At 39.1% G+C, this 20,296-nt stretch overlaps 1 protein-coding gene across 1 annotated transcript in view; it reads left to right on the top strand.

Moving 5' to 3' along the window:
• Window positions 1–20,296, top strand: part of LOC133095287 (dystonin-like) — a 497,948-nt gene that overhangs the window by 314,900 nt on the left and 162,752 nt on the right. The window contains 20 exon segments of the mRNA XM_061196431.1: window positions 1,082–1,201; window positions 3,305–3,400; window positions 3,894–4,021; window positions 7,091–7,184; window positions 7,473–7,627; window positions 8,675–9,137; window positions 9,219–9,347; window positions 9,501–9,578; window positions 9,657–9,818; window positions 9,908–10,012; window positions 12,652–12,747; window positions 13,585–13,710; window positions 14,314–14,466; window positions 14,655–14,809; window positions 15,016–15,142; window positions 15,614–15,797; window positions 16,730–16,887; window positions 17,798–17,976; window positions 18,920–19,058; window positions 19,889–20,082. Coding sequence (XP_061052414.1) covers window positions 1,082–1,201; window positions 3,305–3,400; window positions 3,894–4,021; window positions 7,091–7,184; window positions 7,473–7,627; window positions 8,675–9,137; window positions 9,219–9,347; window positions 9,501–9,578; window positions 9,657–9,818; window positions 9,908–10,012; window positions 12,652–12,747; window positions 13,585–13,710; window positions 14,314–14,466; window positions 14,655–14,809; window positions 15,016–15,142; window positions 15,614–15,797; window positions 16,730–16,887; window positions 17,798–17,976; window positions 18,920–19,058; window positions 19,889–20,082 — 3,041 coding nt within the window.

The following is a 20,296-nucleotide window of genomic DNA, read 5'->3' as shown; positions in this document are numbered from 1 at the left end:
ACATTAGCTAGAAAAACTTCCGTGGCTCCATGTGGCTTGCAAGGTTCAACCCAGTCTAGACGTCCTGACATCCTCAATTCTGCCTTTTATCAGTTCTGCTTACCCATATCAGTCCCCACATGAATTGTTTGTGGTGTCTGGGGCATTTCTGTTTCAGAGTCCTGACCCCCATCCCGCATGTTTTCTCTGCTCCTCCTGCCAGCCACCAACAATTACTGGTCATTGTACAACTGCTCAGGGATTCCCTCTCCCAGGAAACCTTCAGTGATCATTTTGAGGCACATTTATGCTCACCTGATTCTTACCTCAGCGCCTCACATATACTACCCATTTCCGTTATTTCAGCACTTCTTAAATGCTGCTTTTTGTTTTGCGTAACTGTTTATATTATGACTCTCTCGCCTCCTCATCTAGACAGAAACTCTTTGATAAAAGAGATCATGTCTTGAAGTATTATATTTTTATTACAATGCTTTGAACATCATAAGCAGTCATCAAATACTTAATTGAATATAGCAGTTTACAATTTTCCAGTCTCCTCCATTTAAAAAAAAGTTTGCCTAACAGTACTTGAGTCATCCCACATGTACATTTCCTCTAGTTTTCACTCCTGTCTGGTTTCCTATGTATCGCGTAGCTCTTTGAGTTTCAGATATAAGGTGGACTTAGAAAGGTTGGCAGAGAGGGCAACTAACCTGGCTTATGCAGGCTAAGCCTTTTGAGTGCCTTTCTTGAGTGCCTAGAAAACACCCCAAATTGATCACAGTGTTCTTTTTTTTCTGCTACATTTCAATGCAGCCTCTGAAGCCTTTGTAACACAGTGCTTCAGGCAGCCTGGATCCCTGGATCAGAGCTGGCACTCCTTAGGCTTGTCTTAGTGGTCAGATGTTGATAGTGTGTTTTTAAGGCTGTTTAAGTGGAAAGGATTGGGATTGGGTGGAAAGGAAGAAAACACGGAGCTGGTCCTCTCCGTCAGGCTTAAAGCCCTGCAAATCCACAGAATGACCTCTGGCCAGATTGTGTTAGACGTGAATGTTACAATCTGCAGATACAGACCTTCTCTGCCATCTTCTCGTTGTAGGATGTTGAAGTCAAATGGATTGAATACCAGAATATGGTCAACTACCTCGTCCAGTGGATCAGACACCATGTGACCACTATGTCCGAGAGAACATTTCCTAATAATCCTGTAGAACTCAAGGTCTGTGTCCCTATAGAAGTTAAGTAGGATTGAGTTTATTATTAAACTTTTAAATAATGCTGAAATGGTTCTATCATTTCAGAAATTGAAGAAAAATTGCCCTTGGCAAGGTACTAATCATCAAGCAAATTATTTATTTATTCGTCTCCTATTGTACAGAGAAAATGGAAGTCAACATTAATAATTAAAAGATAATAGTGACAACATCTTAAAGAAATTTTTAGTCCCTTTGGTTTGAATTGTTGAGAGTTTTAAGGTTTAATTTGGGAAGATTTCTGGAAGTGACGTTGCCAGATTCTTTTTGGTGCCTGGGAGATGCCTGGAGCCAGCAGATGGCTGGGACGCGAGGGGGGCGGGAGCTTGTGCAATGCGACCGTGGCAGGGCCTGTGCCTGTGGTCACATCCTGTTAAAAAACAGCCTTAGAGGCTCCTGTGGTACGGCAAGAGGTACATAACGTCTTTCACCACGAATTCGAAAATACATACCTGACTCCCAGAGTAAATGAGTTCCTGGTTTAGTAGAACATTTACTACTACCTAAGAACCTGGGTCCATCTCTTTGAGCAGAGACACTATAGAAATATTAAAAGATAGTACAGATATAGAAGCGTATTGAAAATAAGTTGTCTCATTTTGTACATTGGGATTTGTCATAGCAAAGTAGTGTACTTTATTTCAAGAAATGGGTAATGCGAATATGAACAACAAAGTCTAATTCCTTAAATTGCAGACTTTGTTTTCCCGATCAGACTAGCATTGCAAAAAACGGTCCTAACCCAGGGTGGGCCCTGTTAACGTTAGTAATTGTGTCCATGCGTCTATACGGAACATCTGTGGAATAGCTTTTATTTGCGTTGCCACGGGGAGCTTGTCCTTGGCACAAAGTTCCTTGGCATGTGTCGATGTGATGCTGTTTAAGTTCTCGCTGAAGCTGTTTGTGTGATGTCTCCCTCTGTGGCTGGAACCTCTCCCGACAGGAAAACTTTCCTTCCCCTTCTATCAGCACGTCTACTGTGAACAGTGGGTAGCCCATGATGGCATTCTGTGCTTATTCACCTATGGACGTCCTGAAACGGTGCATTTTGAGTTTAAACCAATTTTCAGATTTCAAGTTCCACTTATTTCCAGATGGATTCCTTTTGTCCAGACATTTGAGTAAATTCTTGCTGGCTTCTGATTAATGCAGATTCTTAAATTATTAAAGAAGTTCAAGTGACTACACAGATTACTGACTGGTGCCTGGGATAGGACGTGATACAGGAAAAAAATATATTGTGGGGAAATACCAAATAATTTTATTAGCCAGCAAAACATTAAATGGAATCCTTCAAAGAAATGTGTTTGCCTGAATGTTTGCAGGGACTTGTTTTAAAGCAGCATGAATTAGGATGAAGTAATTAACGTACACTTATTAAATGTGGAGATGCTTTATCAACATAATTTTTATAAGGTCCTTGTTAATAAATATAATAAACACATTTAAGAGATTCCCAAGTTAATATCCATAAATTAGATAGATAGTAATTTAATTATATGGTTCAAACTTTTATAATAATAGCAGCAACCAATAGCATCTGTCTTCATTTACTATAAGATCTGCTTAATTTGGCCAATGGGACATTGAAACGAAATTTCAGTCCTATCTATCTGATGAGAATTCTGTTTTCAAGGATAGACCATGAAATAGAGGAGAATGCTCCCCACCCCTTTTTATGGGAATTGCATCAGATGATTTTTCCAAAAACTAGAAGCTAAAGTACAGCACTTGGGAAGTGGATCTTTTAAAGTATGTATCTTCTTGTTTGGATAATGAGAGATTGTCAGTAGAGCCATAGTAGATACTGCTGTGGTTTTCACTATCCAGATGGCTGGGTAGCCTATGTTGAATCAGGGCTCATAGCCATAATTGCACCCTCCTCAGATCCCATACAGCCTGGTTACTGACTGGCTGGGAATCGGCAGCGTCCTTGAGTGTCTGTTTTATAAAGGAATGCCACCGAGGGCACGCGACAGAGTAAATAGCGTTTGAAGTGGTGACATTATGTGATAATGAAAACAGGTCTTTGAAGTTTGGCCCTTCATTTATTTTCCCTTTCTTTTTAGGCACTTTATAATCAGTATTTACAGTTTAAAGAAACAGAAATTCCACCAAAGGAGACAGAAAAATCAAAAATTAAACGCCTGTATAAATTATTAGAGGTAAGCAGAAATTTCCTTTGTATTGTCAAATGTAATCTTTTAAAAAAATTTTATTGAAATATACTTGATTTACAATGTTCTGTTAATTTCTCTTGTACAGCAAAGTGATTCAGTTGTACATATGTGTATATTCTTTTTCATATTCTTTTCCATTATGGTTTATCACAGCATAATGAATATAGTTCCCTGTGCTATTATACAGTAGGACCTTGTTGTTTATCCATCCTATATATAATAGTTTGTGTCTGCTAACCCCAAACTCCCAATCCATCCCTCCCTCACCCCCCTTCCCCCTTGGCAACCACAAGTCTGTTCTCTATGTCTATGAGTCTGTTTCTATTCCGTAAAGTTCATTTGTGTCATATTTTAGATTCCACATATAAGTGGTATCATATGGTATCCAATGTTATCTTTAATAATCTACCTTGATGTAAGAAACATAATTTTTTACGTCTTTGCTTCACATTAACTTTTTTGTTGTTGTTTTCTCTAGATTTGGATAGAATTTGGACGCATCAAACTCCTTCAGGGTTATCATCCCAATGACATAGAAAAGGAGTGGGGAAAGCTCATCATTGCCATGCTGGAGAGGGAGAAGGCTCTTCGTCCCGAAGTGGAAAGGTGAGAGGGGATGTCCTGTGCCCTGGTGTCCAGTGGGAGGGGTCAGCCTGTGTCGTGGAAAGAACTTAAGCTTTGGAGACCAACATTTACCTTTTTCATTCACTTGGCTCTGGGACCTTGAATAAGTCACTTAGCCTTTCTGATTCTCCATTTTCTTATCTAGAAACTCTTCCAAGAGGTTTGAGGAGGGATCAGTGAAGTAGTGTTTGAAGAGGGCCTAGGTTGGTGTGTGAAATCTCATCTCATACGGTGGTTACAGTTTTAAAGCCAATCAGGATGACCCGTGAGAATTTCTCCAACTGACTTTTAAGTCACCAGGGCCTGGATCCAGAAGTTCATCCATACATAACATAGGCTAACCATGAACTTATCTCGTTTCTTGTTGTGTTTTTGGCTATGGCCCTCTTTCTACGGGGCAGTGAACCCTCTATTTGAAGGGCAGTGAGGCCGCTTCTAGAGAACACTTAGTAAATGCTGGCTCAAGTTCCCTCTCTGCTTTTTTGCCCTGAAAACATCACTCACCTTCATCCTTTCTCTCCCGCTACACCCAGCTGCCGGGGAAGGTCCTGCTTGGTCTTCAGGACACATTTGTTGGGTGGATGTGTCTCTGGGGTAGTCCTTACATCCCAGCCTGACTTGTGGTGTGTGGGGCTTGTGTGGCCTGAGTCCACGGGGCTGGCCTTACAGCCTGGGGACCGGTGGCCAGGCCAGGCATCGCCCTCAGGCCCGACTGGCTCCACGCTGCCTCGCTTCTGTAGTGCAGCCACGCTGTCTGCCTCTCAGGAGCTCTGACTTGCCAAGGTCCCAGCCTCCCCCATTTATGAGATCTCTGCACTGTCTGATCCTTTGGCTGGGAAGTCTGTTTCATCCCCTCTTTACTCCTCATCTTTCTCAGATCTCGGCTTCTGAAATGTAATTTCCTCCAGAAACTTTCCACAGTCTCCCAGGTTGGTTCAGACGTCTTGGTGATAATCCTCCTGTTTATATGGATTGCTCCTTCATAGCCCTCATTTCCATTGTAATTTTGTATTTGTGTCTGTGATTGATTAAGGGCTGCCCATTCTACAGTTGTGAGCTCTAGTAATGTGGAGACAAATTCCTGTTTTTGTAGTTCCTTGTGTCGCCAACACTTAACACCCTGCCTGCTATCAGTATCCTGATGCTCTCTGTGCCCCCTCGTAACTTCCACATGGAAGAAATATGAACTAATGTGTTGAAGATACAGGGGCAGGTCTAACTTGTCAGGCCTTTATTAAATCACTGATGACACTCTTGTTAAAGCAGCATATTCTGTCTACATAACTAGATCATTAGAACCAGAACAAGCTCGAAATACCCAGGATGGACCTTTTATGGAGGAGATAATTCTGGGTGGTTCAGATGGGATGCTCAGCTTCTCATCGGAAAGAATGGAAAAGGATGCCACAGAAAGAGTACGCAGTAGATTTTAGTCGACAGAATAGCAGCTGGATTTTAATATATGTTAATGAAAGAATGCTATGGTTAAGAGTTCGAGGTCTAGGAGCCAGTCAATCCTGGATGAATTATTAGCTCAGTGTACAAGCCATGTAATCTTAGATTCAGTAACCTCTCTAAGCTTCAGTTTCTTCGTTTGTAAACAGGATGTAATAGTACCTACTGCATTTGGTGGTTCTGAGTATGTCTGTAAAATGATTAGTTAGTTTCCTGGCATGTAACAATTGCTTCAGAAATGTTAGGTACTGGCTGCTATTACTATTTGAGCTTTTACTAAATATATCTGACATGGCACTCTGAAATTTCCTTTTCTTGCCTTCTGAAAAGAACAGTATCTACCTCTAGGTGGAGAAGCAACAGTTTGGCCTTGCAGTGTTAGGGATAGGAAAATATTTAGGAGCTTGGCTGATTCAATGCCTTCATTTTTCTTGATGCAACACGTTTTTTTTGGGCATTAACTCTGTATTGCAAAATAATAGCTGTGCAGCATGGGAGTGTGTAAAAAACAGATGCGAAAGAGCCAATGATCTTAGGCCAGGTAATAACCTATAGAAAGGAAAAATAAGCACAGACAAATTAAATCTGCAAGCATTGCACTGATATTCTTCTTAGCACTTTGGCTTTTAAAAATGTAAAGTAACTTTAGTACGATTAGACCTAACATTCCTGGGAGTGCATCCTATAAAGAAAGGTAAATGGACAATTTTCCAGTTAATTTAACCTAATCAACAAACACCATGGTGGTTAAAAAGGAAAAGTACTTTGCTTCTCCTCAAACTCATTTGTTTATAGGTGCTTGCAAGTATCAGTTTTTAACCCTGTGTTGTTCAGTACAGACCTGGCCTTTTCCAAAAAGCTGTGATCAGGGTCTGATTGACTATTTGTGTTCTTTTAGCTGATGATTTGCCGGAATAACCTTTTCTAATTGTACCTGGGCTCCTGGGAGGCATCAGAGTTGTTTTTAAGGCAGTTGCAAGTGGATGACTCTTGGTGAAAATATTTGGCAAGTCTTCTCCAGTGACGCCCCAGTCAGCCTGCCTTGTCCATACTTGTAGGGCTTTAGTGCAAGCTACAAAAGGCAGACCTCAGCTAGTAAACCCATGGCTCTAGGCGAGATTGTTCTGAATAGCTATCAGTGTATTATTTGCTGTGTGTTGAATATGCACGTTGGAGCATATTTAAGGAGCCGTTAAAAGCTGTAACATTCAGCCGCCACTCTTCACCGTTAGAAGTAGCGCTTTTTGTAGACCTTCTACTTTTGAGTCTACTTTTAATGGTGGAGGAAAGAACATCATTGCAAGGATAAGAATGCACAGCAGTAGTTACAGTTACCGTAGCAGTGATTCTGTGTTTAGTAACACGACTAGCACAAGAACCAGTCTTGATTCAAATGAAAATTTCCTCTCAGTTCATTGTGGTCCAACGCTGATCAATTCCTGCATTAGCTTTGGCAATGAATCCTTTGATGGACACAGGTATGGAGTCATTGGTGTGGGATTGTGTTTTTTCTTTTGGTGGGCTGCATTTTTCAGGGATGGCCAACTCTATGACTTTAGAGGGAGAGGCTTTATTTTATTTTGTTCCTTCTTTTAGATTGGACATGTTGCAGCAGATTGCCAGCCGAGTTCAGAGGGGCAGTGTCATTTGTGAAGACAAACTGATGCTTGCCCGAAACGCTCTCCAGTCTGTAAGTTCATTTCAGGAGCTGTTGGGATTGCAGTAGATGGGTCAGTGTGTTCGGATGAACTAAAACTTTGCATAACATTGGGTAGATTGGTCTACTGAAACAAAGTTTGTTAAAGATTATGATTACTTTGCTTTCTTGAGGGAAAACATGTTTTTGAAGCAAAAGGGAAAACAGAAAATCCAAGTAGCTTCTGTTCTAATACTTTGAGTTTTATATTTGAGGCTAGTTTTGAAACTTGTTTAATTAATTAATTAATGTAGAATTAATATTGAGTTCTTTTAAATACAGGATTCTAAAAGATTAGAATCTGGGGTGCAGTTTCAGAATGAAGCAGAAATTGCCGGGTATGTCCTTGAATGTGAGAACCTTTTACGCCAGCATGTAGTTGATGTACAGATTCTTATTGATGGAAAATACTACCAGGCAGACCAGTTGGTACAGAGGTAAGAGTGCTTGTTAGTCAGCCCTGTCCTTCTGGGTGACTGTTTCATGGCACCTGCATTAAGAATGTAGAGTGTGACAATTTTATGAAATATTTCTTTAGCTCTTTTTTGTTGAAAATGTGTGTCACGTTAATTCTATCATATTTGGGTGTGTTCAGTAGGTTTTGTTCTTCAAAGATAAGTAATAGAAAAAAATTTTATGATACGTATAATATTTAATGCTGTAGTAACTAACATACAGTTGAAATATTCAATTGTGATATTTGAAAAAGGGACAGTATGAGAAAATTATCTTTTAAGTCAGCATTTCAGTTTTCTGTTTATCTTATCATGAAAATGTTCCTAATAAAGTATTGGAAGAAATATATGTGCATAAACATCTGTATCTCTGAGAAGTAGGTTTGGGAGTAGGAATGGAACCTTTCAGGTTGAATACTATATATATTATATATGTAAATATCTAAATATGTGAGATGTATAAAGCAAAAATTATAAATGATGCTTTGACCCAGTAAGTCCAGTTGTAGGAATCTATAGTAATTCTAAACATAGAAAATATCTAAATAAATATAGGAAAAAAAGCCTTTGTTCATGTCAGAAATATTTTATAGTAACAAAAATTTGGAATCTTACATGTCAGATATAGGAGAATGATCATATTATAGTGTAGTAATTGTGTTCTTTATAAATTATAGTTATAAAAATCGTGATAATATTCAGAGTACTTATATTACAACATTCAGTGAAAAAAATTGTTATGCAAACTTTTATCAATATGATTACAATGACATTTTAAAATAGACTTCATTTATTTGAGCAGTTTAGGTTTATAGAAAAATTGAGTGGAAAGTCCAGAGTTCCCATATCCCCCCTCAAAGCCCCTTCTCCTGTTAGTAACGTCTTGCACTAGTGTGATGCATTTGTTACAGCTGATGAGCCAATATTGATACATTATTGTTAATTAAAGTCCCTAGTTTACATTAGAGTTCATTCTTTGAGAAAAATGCCTCTTATATTATAGCTTATCCCTTTTGATTTTCTTTTCAGGGTTGCAAAACTGCGCGATGACATCCTGGCCTTAAGGAATGAATGTTCCTCAGTGTACAGCAAAGGCCGTGTGCTGACAGCGGAGCAGACGAAGCTCATGATATCAGGAATCACTCAGAGTTTAAACTCAGGGTTTGCACAGACCTTAAATGCCAGTCTGAACACAGGGCTGACCCAGGGTCTAACGCCTTCCCTGACCCCGTCCAGCGTGACCTCAGGCCTGTCGTCAGGGCTGACTTCCCGCCTGACCCCATCTGTCACTCCTGCGTATACACCTGGCTTCCCATCAGGATTAGCTCCAAATTTCAGCTCAGGAGTGGAGACAAATTCCCTGCAAACTCTGAAGCTGATGCAGATCCGAAAGCCCCTTCTCAAGTCGTCTCTACTGGATCAGAATTTAACAGAAGAGGAAATCAACATGAAATTTGTTCAGGATCTTTTGAATTGGGTTGATGAGATGCAGGTAAAAATATTTACTTTACCTGAATTTCAGGCTTTGCTGCTACCAGTTTCTTTTTCAAACCTTATATCTTTCTATTTAAAGGTGCAGCTGGACCGCACTGAATGGGGATCAGATTTGCCAAGTGTTGAAAGCCATTTAGAAAATCATAAAAATGTTCACCAAGCTATTGAAGAATTTGAATCTAGCCTCAAAGAAGCTAAGATCAGTGAGGTATGTGAATTTGAAATCTGTATGTATTTCATCCCAGCTTCTGTTTTGCTCTTTCTATAAAGACCCTGTTGTAACAGGGTAAACGATACATTGCTTGTGAATCAGAATTCCTTAAGATTCCTAACCTTGCTGTCTTTTTATCCCATGTTATAGATCCAGATGACGGCACCTCTTAAACTAACCTATGCAGAAAAGTTGCACAGATTAGAAAGTCAGTATGCAAAACTCTTGGTAAGTTTTTTTAACTTTCTCTTCCCCTTACCTCTATGTGGCAAAGGCATGATTCTTACAATGATTCTCCTTGTAAAGAACACATCCAGGAATCAGGAACGGCACCTTGATACACTCCACAATTTTGTAACTCGTGCAACTAATGAGCTTATTTGGTTGAATGAAAAAGAAGAGGAGGAAGTTGCTTATGACTGGAGTGAAAGAAATACCAACATAGCCCGGAAAAAAGATTACCACGCTGTGAGTATGACTTCTGTAACTGGATGTTAAAAATGCATTTCAGGTTTTATCATTTTCTAACATATTTCTTGCTTGATTCTTTACATTAGGAATTAATGAGAGAACTTGATCAAAAGGAAGAAAATATTAAATCAGTTCAGGAGATAGCAGAGCAGCTGCTTCTGGAAAATCACCCAGCCAGATTAACCATTGAGGTAAATCAGAAAGCGTAATAGTCACAGTGGAATACAGACATTTGATTATTACCCTTCAGATTCTTCTATTGTTGATAAATTGAAAAATGCAAACTATCAAACTTCTATTATAACCGAATCAGAAAGAAAGTTTCTGACAGATCATACTGATTTGCCTTCAGTTCTGCTGAAGTGTGTCACCCACTCATCACTTCCAATAAAGGTACTTTGTCAACCCCTGTGGCCAAAGAGATGTAGTACAGTAACTGTGAAGGACCTTGACTTGACAGGCTTTGAGGCTGATATTTCTTCCTAACCATATGACACTGCCCCAGGGACATAACCTTGCTCAGTCCCATTCACTTACCTAAAATGGGGGAAATTGCTTCTAACCCATAGGGTTGTGTGAGAAGAAGAAGAATGTACTCTTACTATTTAGTTCAGTTCTTGGTACACAGTAGGTTCTCAAGAAGTACTAGTTATTATTATTTAATTTACTAATTATATTCATGATCTGGTTTTGTGAGGTGTGTCCTCACACACACATTTCAGACCCAGAAGGGTAGGGTTGACCTAGGGTTTATCAGGCTGCCCGTGGGGTGGGGTGTGTTTAATTTTGGGGCCTGATACCTACTGGTTAGAGTTAGTGACTGTCTGAATGTGCAGGGGGTTATGTAAGAGGGCGAGAAGCATGTAACGTGGACAGATGTGGTGTATTTCCAGAGGAAGAAAAATGAAGCTATGCTTACAATGGGACACGCAATTGAAGAAAGGAATCTGAGAGTCTTTGTTCACTGAAATAAGTCTTCGTGATACAAAAGATTCATAAAATTCTAGGCCTCACTTGGTGGTCCCAATAGGTGACCTTCTTTCATATAAAAACGTGGTTTTCATCCCCAGGAAATGCTGCATAGGAATGTTAAAGACATAGAAGGTAGGGTGGCACTAGGGAAAGGAAATTAGAATCATGAAGGGTCTGGATATACTTTTATATGATGATCAACTAAAAGTGGGATAGATATTCTTTAGAGTAGAGAGATGAAAGCTGTTAGGAAATACGATTGTAGGTTGAGAATTCTGATGGGAATGGAAAATGTGGATGTGAACCTGATTACTTTTAGGTAGAGCTGTTAGTCTAATTAACTGAAAGTCTCTGGAACAATAGAATTAAGCCGTAGTCGTCCTTATGATTCCATGGGCCCATCCAATGTCTTGTGGGCAATGGATAATAGTTAATTATTAACTCTTTTATATTTTATGTGAAAAAGAAACTAATAATCTGACCATGCATGATGTGTCTTTTATAGCCAATTTACTCAAAGTAGCTTAATTGGAGGGAGCATGTAATGTGATCAGGATGTGTTGCCAGATTTCCAGTGCTGCCTTATGCATTCCACCCAGAAAGCTGCCTGGACAGAGCTCAGCAGGAGTGTTTTTTCCAGGAGGAAGGACAGGCTTACATAAGACAGTCATTAGAGCATCAAGGGCGCCCTCTTCTGGAAGCCAGTGAACTGAACCTTAAATATGAAAGGGTGTTTCATGTTTTCTAGTAAGTAGGTGTCTTTTCTACAATATTTTTGCTCTCAGGAAAGAGACACCAAGTGGTAAATAAAAATTCAAGTAAAAACATATGAAATAAAAATTCCTAGTATTATCTTTTCTTTTTTTTAATTTTTGGCCATGTTGGGTCTTCGTTGCTGCACGTGGGCTTTCTCTAGTTGCGGTGAGCGGGGGCTACTCTTCGTTGCGGTGCGCGGGCTTCTCATTGCGGTGGCTTCTCTTGTTGCCGAGCACGGGCTCCAGGCACGCGGGCTTCAGTAGTTGTGGCACGTGGGCTCAGTAGTTGTGGCTCGTGGGCTGTAGAGCGCAGGCTCAGTAGTTGTGGCACACAGGCTTAGTTGCTCCGCGGCATGTGGGATCTTCCCCGACCAGGGCTCGAACCTGTGTCCCCTGCATTGGCAGGCAGATTCTTAACCACTGTGCCACCAGGGAAGTCCCCCTAGTATTATCTTGAATATAATTCCAGAATTACACTAATAAGGGATTGCTTATGCCCTTTTCCACCCTCCCCAAACAGTCCCGGTAAAAACAAACAAATAAATCACCCCCACCCCTGCCAAGAGCTTCCAGACTAGTTTTGGAAGCAAAGACAGAGAAAACTACAGACCATGTATTTTTGTGTCAAGAGGGGTATTTTATGATCCAGTAATAGAAAAATTCAGAAAACAGAAAGATGAAGGAAAATGTCATGAAGGAGGCATATCTGAAGATGCCATATAGGCAAGTGTTGGCAGGTGGAGGGTTGGTTTTCTAAAAAGCTGGGATAGCTTGCATCCATTTCTAATATTAAAGAGGTTTTCATGGAAAAACAGCCAGAGCTAGCCTTTTCCATATATTTTAAGAAAAAAATGTCAAGAAGCTAAAAATTTGAAAGAAAGTGACTGGACTCATTGAAAAATTTGTATTTAAACTTTTAGGGCTGGCCTTGTACAACTGGGAACTCGTAGTTTAGAGGGACATTTCACTACCCCAATTTTTCAAGTCTTACTCTGTTAAAGAATTCTCATCATCTATGTAGACACTAGAGTCTTTTATCCTTGAGAAGTAAGTTGTGTGTCTTACTGTCCAGACGGCAACAGTGGCTATGTTTTACCTGTCAGGCCTACCGAGCGGCGATGCAGACGCAGTGGAGCTGGATCCTGCAGCTCTGCCAGTGTGTAGAGAAGCACATAAAGGAGAACAGCGCTTATTTCGAGGTATGGAGGCAGAATCACCACGTCGATCGATGGTATTGCAATTTTGGCTGAGTTACAGAAAACAGTTCCATAATGTACTGTTAAGATGCATGTATGTAGTGTTCAGGGGAAAGAAACCAAAATGTTTTCTTTGTAGGATATAGGGATATATGTTCTTCAGGATAAATGGAAGCATTCTAGTAAGGAAGAAATACTTTAAAAACCGCTTAAAATGTCAGAAAAAGTTACTTTTGTCCATGCTTCTCTTATTAAGGAACTATTTCATTACAGAGAGCTTTCTATTCTTCAGAAGTTTTAAAATATTCCTGGAATTTCACCCCCGATTAACAGCTGTTTGGACCCTAAAGTGAAATAGAAGTTCAGTCAAAATAATATCGAGCCAAAACCACAGTATAGAGAGAAACTTTGTTATATATATATGTATATATTATTTTTCATATTCTTTTCCATTTTGGTTTATCACAGGATATTGGATATAGTTTCCTGTGCTATACAGTAGGACCTTGTTGTTTATCCATCCTATATATACTGGTTTGCATCTTCTAATCCTAAACTCGCAATCCATCCATCCCTCCCCCACCTTCCCTCCCCCTTGGCAGCCCCCAGTTTGATCTCTATAGACATAAACTTTGGATGGACAGTTAGAATTCATTCATCATCATCCAAGTTCAAGAATTGGTGTTTGGTTAAAGGAATGATTTTGGCTAAGTTGTCTTGTGATCTTATTCTGTTCCCATGTAGGAGGGGTCCACACAGGGCTCTGGTACTCGAACCTGACAACTCTGGGCTTTGCTGACATTGCATACACTTTAACTGCCAGTTTTCATCTTTCCTTAGTTTTTCAATGATGCCAAAGAAGCCACGGATTACTTGAGGAATCTAAAAGACGCCATTCAGCGGAAGTACAGCTGTGACAGGTCCAGCAGCATTCACAAGCTGGAGGACCTCGTTCAGGAATCAATGGTACGAACAGGAAAACCTGCAGTTTTCATCAGTGATGTATAGTGAGGACTAGATTAGTGTTTTATTATATTTTCTATGTGCAGAACTTCATGTTTTATTGGTACTCTTGATATTTCTGCCTCAATCAAGCACTGAAACATTCAGTTTTAGTGTTTTTTGGTAACAAATACAACAAAAGTGTTTTTCATGTGATTGCCTCAATATTTTAAAATGCTTTCACTGTGTTGTGTGTATCTGTGTTTAGTCCTTCATTCCATAAATACTTGTTAGCATTTCTGTATCCCAGACACTATTTTAGGTGCTGGGGATAGAACAGTGAACAAAACAGACAAGAATCCTGCTTATATGCTGGGGATGGGGCTCAATAAACATGATAAATTAGTAAAATATATGTAGTATGTTAGATAGTGGTAAATGCGAAGGAGGAAAGAAACAACCAAACAAAACAAGGCAAGAGAGCTGCCAGTGGGGGTGGGGAGGGATTGAACATTTAGACCAGGTGGTCAGGGAAGATTCTTCTGGTGAAGTTTGTTTAGGCAAAGCCCTAAAAGAACAGAGTGCACACGTTTTTTACTTTTAAAATCCATCTGATTTATTCCCTAGGAAGAGAAAGAAGAGCTTTTGCAGTATAAAAGCACAGTCGCAAGCCTGATGGGGAGAGCAAAAACAATCATTCAGCTGAAGCCAAGAAATCCTGACTGTCCACTCAAAACTTCTATTCCGATCAAAGCCATCTGTGACTACAGACAAATTGAGGTACTTTAACTCCTAGAAACAGACCAGGTTCTGGCATTATTCATATAGTTAAAAAATGAGGTCATATGGCTCATTAGTGGTAAAGTTTTCCACCTCAAAAATACAAAAAAAATCCCAAGATTGGATGTGGAAAAAGATGAGTACCACAGTGACCTCATCTTGTTATTCTGTTCTTCTTTTAAAACCAGATAACCATCTTCAAAGATGATGAATGTATTTTGGCGAACAACTCTCATCGTGCTAAGTGGAAGGTCATCAGCCCCACCGGGAACGAAGCCATGGTCCCGTCTGTGTGCTTCAGTGTCCCTCCTCCAAATAAAGAGGCGGTCGACTTTGCAAACAGGTTTGTGCGCACTGGCTCCAGACGTAGGCCTGGCTGTGGAATTCTCTGAAGGTTAAAGAAACAGTCAGTGCTCTGACAAGGCTCATAGGATCAGGAGGACCTAGAACTAGGAAACCTAGTGTATGTCACAAACACAAAGAAAAATTGTGGCATGTGTTCAGAGGGAGTGGAAAGGCTGAATCTGAGTTTTCTTTCATATATTTCAGACTCGAGCAACAGTATCAGAATGTCCTGACCCTTTGGCATGAGTCTCACATAAACATGAAGAGTGTGGTCTCCTGGCACTATCTCATCAATGAAATTGACAGAATCCGAGCTAGCAATGTGGCTTCAGTAAGTATAAATCTACACATCCACCTGACCTGTCCAAAGATGTGGGGCCCCTTTTCATGAGGGGTGGGTTTCGTATTTTCTCTGGGGTAAGATGGAGTCGAGCAGATCCATGATAACAGTCATTCATTCAATGAATATCTGTCCTATGCCTGCTGTATACGAGGCATTTTCTAAGAACTGGGGGATCTGGAAATCCCATACTTCATTCAGGGCTTACATTTCCATTGGGAGACACGGTATAGTGTTTGGGCATTTAGAGATGGGTGTAGTTTGATTTCATTTATTAAATTTTATAGTCTTGTTTTTTTCTCATCTTTTAAAACCTAAGATTGTAAATGAAGAAAAAATTAATTTCCAGTGGTTTTCTATTTATGACTATTAACATAAACTCATGTCCCATGAGACCCACTTGAGATCTGTCCTTTTGAAATTTTACTCTTAGTACTATAATGGATCACTGGTCTTCTTTAGATAAAGACAATGTTACCTGGTGAACATCAGCAAGTTCTGAGTAATCTACAGTCTCGTTTTGAAGATTTTCTCGAAGATAGCCAGGAATCCCAAATATTTTCAGGTTCAGATATAACACAACTGGAAAAGGAGGTTAATGTGTGTAAGCAGTATTATCAAGAACTTCTTAAATCTGCAGAAAGAGGTAAAGCATGGAAATCCTTGCCTTTTTTTCCCCATGGGTGTTTAGCCCAGGCTATTTTCTGCTATCAGTGGGAATCTCAATCTTAGGTATATTTTGTCACTCCACCTGTAATAGGTAGAGATAATTATTGGAATATTAAATGCATGTTTGAGGTAGGAAGATTCAAGGAAGGACTCAGTTATTTCCAAATGATGAATTAATAAAAAGATGTCAACCAAGTCGTATGACAATGAATTCTTAGTGTATCTACTGTTAAACATTTTCACTATTTTGCAATGTAATGTTCAGAATGATGATCTTTTAGTTTCAGAAAAGTTTCAATTATTTTTCCGTATAGCAAACTTGGATTTTTTAAAGACTTTTTCTTAGAGCAGTTTTAGATTCACAGCAAAACTGAGGTCAAAGGGCAGAGATTTCCTATAACCAAACCTGAATTTTATACAGGGGTTGAAGGAAAAGATTTTGTCTTGTTAACTTTCGTTAAATATAAATTTTATTCCAAACACTTGATATAACTTAGAGACCAAAAAAACTTAGTAGTAATACTCTATTTAAAAAATTTTTAAACATTAACATAATCTTTACCTTTCATTTTCAAGGATTTTAATTTAGTTTTTATTACTAATCTGCTACTAATATAATTCACATTTTTGTGAACACAAAACAGAGCAATATATTACTTTCCTTAGACATCATAAATCAGATATTGGTACTTTAAGTGGCACTGGGGAAATTTTATTAAATCTTCATAAATTGTAATGTCCACGATTTCAAGGTTTATATCCTTGGGGTGGGTTTGTGGTGATAACTGGTAACATTAGTTTGACTAGCTGTGTTTCAGTAGTAGTAAAACTGCCATGTTAAATCATGAACGAGAACATCCAAAAGATAGAAAATGAGGTATTTTCTAAACATTACATTTATTTTCACAGAGGAGCAAGAGGAATCAGCTTATAATCTCTACATCTCTGAAGTCCGAAACCTCAGGCTTCGGCTTGAGAGCTGTGAAGACCGTCTCATCAGACAGATCCGCACCCCCCTGGAGAGAGACGACCTTCACGAAAGCGTGTTCAGAATCTCAGAGCAGGAGGTGAGTCTGAGAAGCGTGTGGGGACAAGATTAGCACAGATTACCGTCTTAATGACCTTTACTGTCGGCTCTGCGACCTCTCACACGCTCCCTTTGCCAGGGGTCACTTGGTGAGGTCTGCCTATGTACTTACCGCTGCTGGCAGACGAGGCTTCTGTAATTCAGTTCCGCCTCTCACTTGGGTAAACACAGGAACACGTACTTTCTCACTCATTTATGTGGAGGCTGCGAGGGCTTCTCACAGTTTCTCACCTGCTCGATGCACAAGCACTGAATTAGATGTTTGGGCCCCAGGAGATGGACAGTGAGGGAATGATTGATTATGAAACTTGACTGCTTTGGCTTCATTTCTTTGATAAAGAAAAAGTAAAGAGTATGTAAATGTTTTGCAACTAGAGATGATCATACGAAGTGACGTAAGTCGGAAAAAGACAAATACCGTATGTTATCACTTATATGTGGAATCTAAAATACGACACAAATGAACTTATCTACAAAACAGAACCAGACTCACAGACATAGAGAACAGACTTGTGGTTGCCAAAGGGGAGGCGGGTGAGGGAGGGAAGTACTGGGAGTTTGGGATTAGCAGATGCAAACTATTATATATAGAATGGATAAACAACAAGGTCCTACTGTATAGCACGGGGAACTATATTCAATATCCTGTGATAAACCATGATGGAAAAGAATATGAACAAAATGTATGTATGCGTTTAACTGAATCACTTTGCTGTACAGCAGAAATTAACACAACATTGTAAATCAGCTACACTTCAATTAAGAAAAAAGAATACGTACATGTTTAAGTCAAGGGTCATAATGGGAAATGTGTATTTTTAAAGTGTTTGAAGAAAGAGACCCCATCTGGAGTGATAGCCTAATCCTTATGTTTGTTCTCTGTTGTGTAGAAACTAAAGAAAGAGCTGGAGCGACTTAAAGGCGATTTGGCCACAATCACGAGTAAATGCGACGACTTTTTCAGTCAAGCAGCCGCCTCTTCCACGGCTCCCACCTTGCGATCCGAGCTCAGCGTGGTCGTCCAGAGCATGAACCATGTCTATTCCATGTCCTCCACCTACATAGAGAAGTATGGAACCACTGCCTTAATAGAAATCATCTAAACTGGCTTCATAAAAGTGCCACTTATATATATATATAGGCTGTTTAGCCAAAAATGTTCATTTTTAAGAATACAAAATTTTTTTCTTAATAACAAATATATTAAATATTTCTATGGACTTATGATGCATCTTCACGCTGAAAGGGAATGTGAGCTTCAGAGACTAGAGCATTAATGATCTTCCCGCATGTTGCCTATAGTTTTGGTAGCTCAGCTGTTGTAGCCTATAGGACTTTCCTCCCAGCCTTGGTCTAAATTAGGTTTGAAAGAAGCCCCTCTGCTGTTGGAATCTCCTGCTGAAGACCACTGTGGGGGCAGGGCATGGGTTCTGTTAGAAGACGGTTAGCGGGATGTTAATCCTTTTTTAAAAATTTTATTGAAGTATAGTTGATTTACAGTCTTGTGTTATTTACTGTTATTTACTGCCGAGTCACTGCTACAGCAAAGTGATTCAGTTATACACATATATACATTCTTTTTCATATTCTTTTCCATTGTGGTTTATCCCAGGATATTGAATGTAGTTCCCTGTGCTCTACAGTAGGACCTTGTTGTTTATCCATTCACTATATAACAGTTTGCATCTGCTAACCCCAAACTCCCACTCCATCCCTCCCCTAACCCCCTCCCCCTTGGCAACCACAAATCTGATCTCTATGTTTGTGAGTCTGGTTCTGTTTCGTAGATAAGTTCATTTGTGTCATATTTTAGTTCCACATATAGGTGATATCATATGGCATTTGTCTTTCTCTGTCTGACCTACTTAGTGGGATGTTAATCTTGTAATAAAAGCGTCAGTGTCTCGGGATGAAGAACATGCTGCATCACGCACCCTCATGGTGCTTTGGGACTGTATTGCGGGAAAATAAACGCTTACCAAAAGGGGGTGTTGTTTAATTCTCTTTTTCAGGTTGAAAATTGTCAACTTGGTGTTAAAAAACACTCACGCTGCAGAAGCCCTTGTAAAATTCTATGAAACTAAACTGTGTGAAGAGGAAGCAGTTACAGCTGACAAGAATAACATTGAGAATCTAATGAGCACTTTAAAGGTATGCGTTTCACTGCTGGCTATTTTTTAAGATTATCCTTTAAAAGTATTTCTCTAGCACTTGGCCCAGGTCTTCAGACATCAAGCATTAAATATCTGAACTTGAATACATTTCTGTCCATTCCATGTCCTGTCTCTGTAGTACCATGGCTTACTGTAAATAAGTATGTTCATTCATTTTTAGTTTGAGGTGAGTTCTTTTCATTTGAAGTTTGGATCTTTTTGACGGTAGGTTTTTATAGTCCGTTCATGTTGGCAGCAAGAGGAGTTGAAGCTAAAAAGTAAATTATTGGTAATAGATTCTCTTGTGGAAAGAGGCAGTTATTTTAAGAAATCAAGGAGGTGAGTAGAGTAGTTAATCTAAGAAGGAAAAAGGGTGATAGTTATACTCGTCTGTTTCTCTTCTTCCATTTATAAAGCCCTGAGTAAAGATATTGTAAAACAATTGTGAAAAGTTTTCTCAGTGATTTTTTAATGCATGTGTTCATTTTTAAACAATGAGATCAGTAGATATTTAAAAAACAAACAATGAAAAAGACTTACCGAGGTAGCAGACTTGCTTATGAAATATATTTTATTTTATTGATATTGCAAATTTTGTTAGACTGAACTCTATAAAACTGTTGGTTTTTTTAGGTCAAAGTACAGTCAAATATTGGCAATTTTATAAGGTTCAAGCTAATGTAATATTTTGTATATGAAAGATATCCTTTCCACTGTCTGATTTTATAGCAGTCATTTGTAAATGAACTGTAAAATTAGGTGAATAATGTGTTTACACAATGAGCGGTTGATAACGTTTTTGTAACTTTATAAATTGATGTATTTTAGCAATGGAGATCTGAAGTGGATGAAAAGAGAGAGGTCTTCCATGCACTGGAGGATGAGCTACAGAGAGCAAAGACCATCAGTGATGAGATGTTTAAAACCTACAAAGAACGTGACCTTGACTTTGACTGGCACAAAGAAAAAGCAGATCAGTTGGTTGAGAGGTGGCAGAATGTTCATGCTCAGATTGACAACAGGTTAGTACCCTTTTCATTCAGTTTTAGCTCAGATTTAATCTCTGTATTCTGGGTAAAGTCTAAATGTATTAGGCTTTTTACTTACCTATGTAATTCATTCCACAGAGTTAATTTCCATATGTAGTTAATTGTGTTAATTGCAAGAGCTCTGTCCAATTACATTTCTTTTTTATAGGGTGGCCTTTAGTAAGATATTTAACTTCCAAGTAAGTTA

This window comes from Eubalaena glacialis, chromosome 7 (assembly GCF_028564815.1).
Source record: "Eubalaena glacialis isolate mEubGla1 chromosome 7, mEubGla1.1.hap2.+ XY, whole genome shotgun sequence".
Lineage (NCBI taxonomy): Eukaryota > Metazoa > Chordata > Mammalia > Artiodactyla > Balaenidae > Eubalaena > Eubalaena glacialis.
The sequence above is the reverse complement of the archived record's forward strand: the minus strand, read 5'-3'. Positions and strand labels throughout refer to the sequence as shown.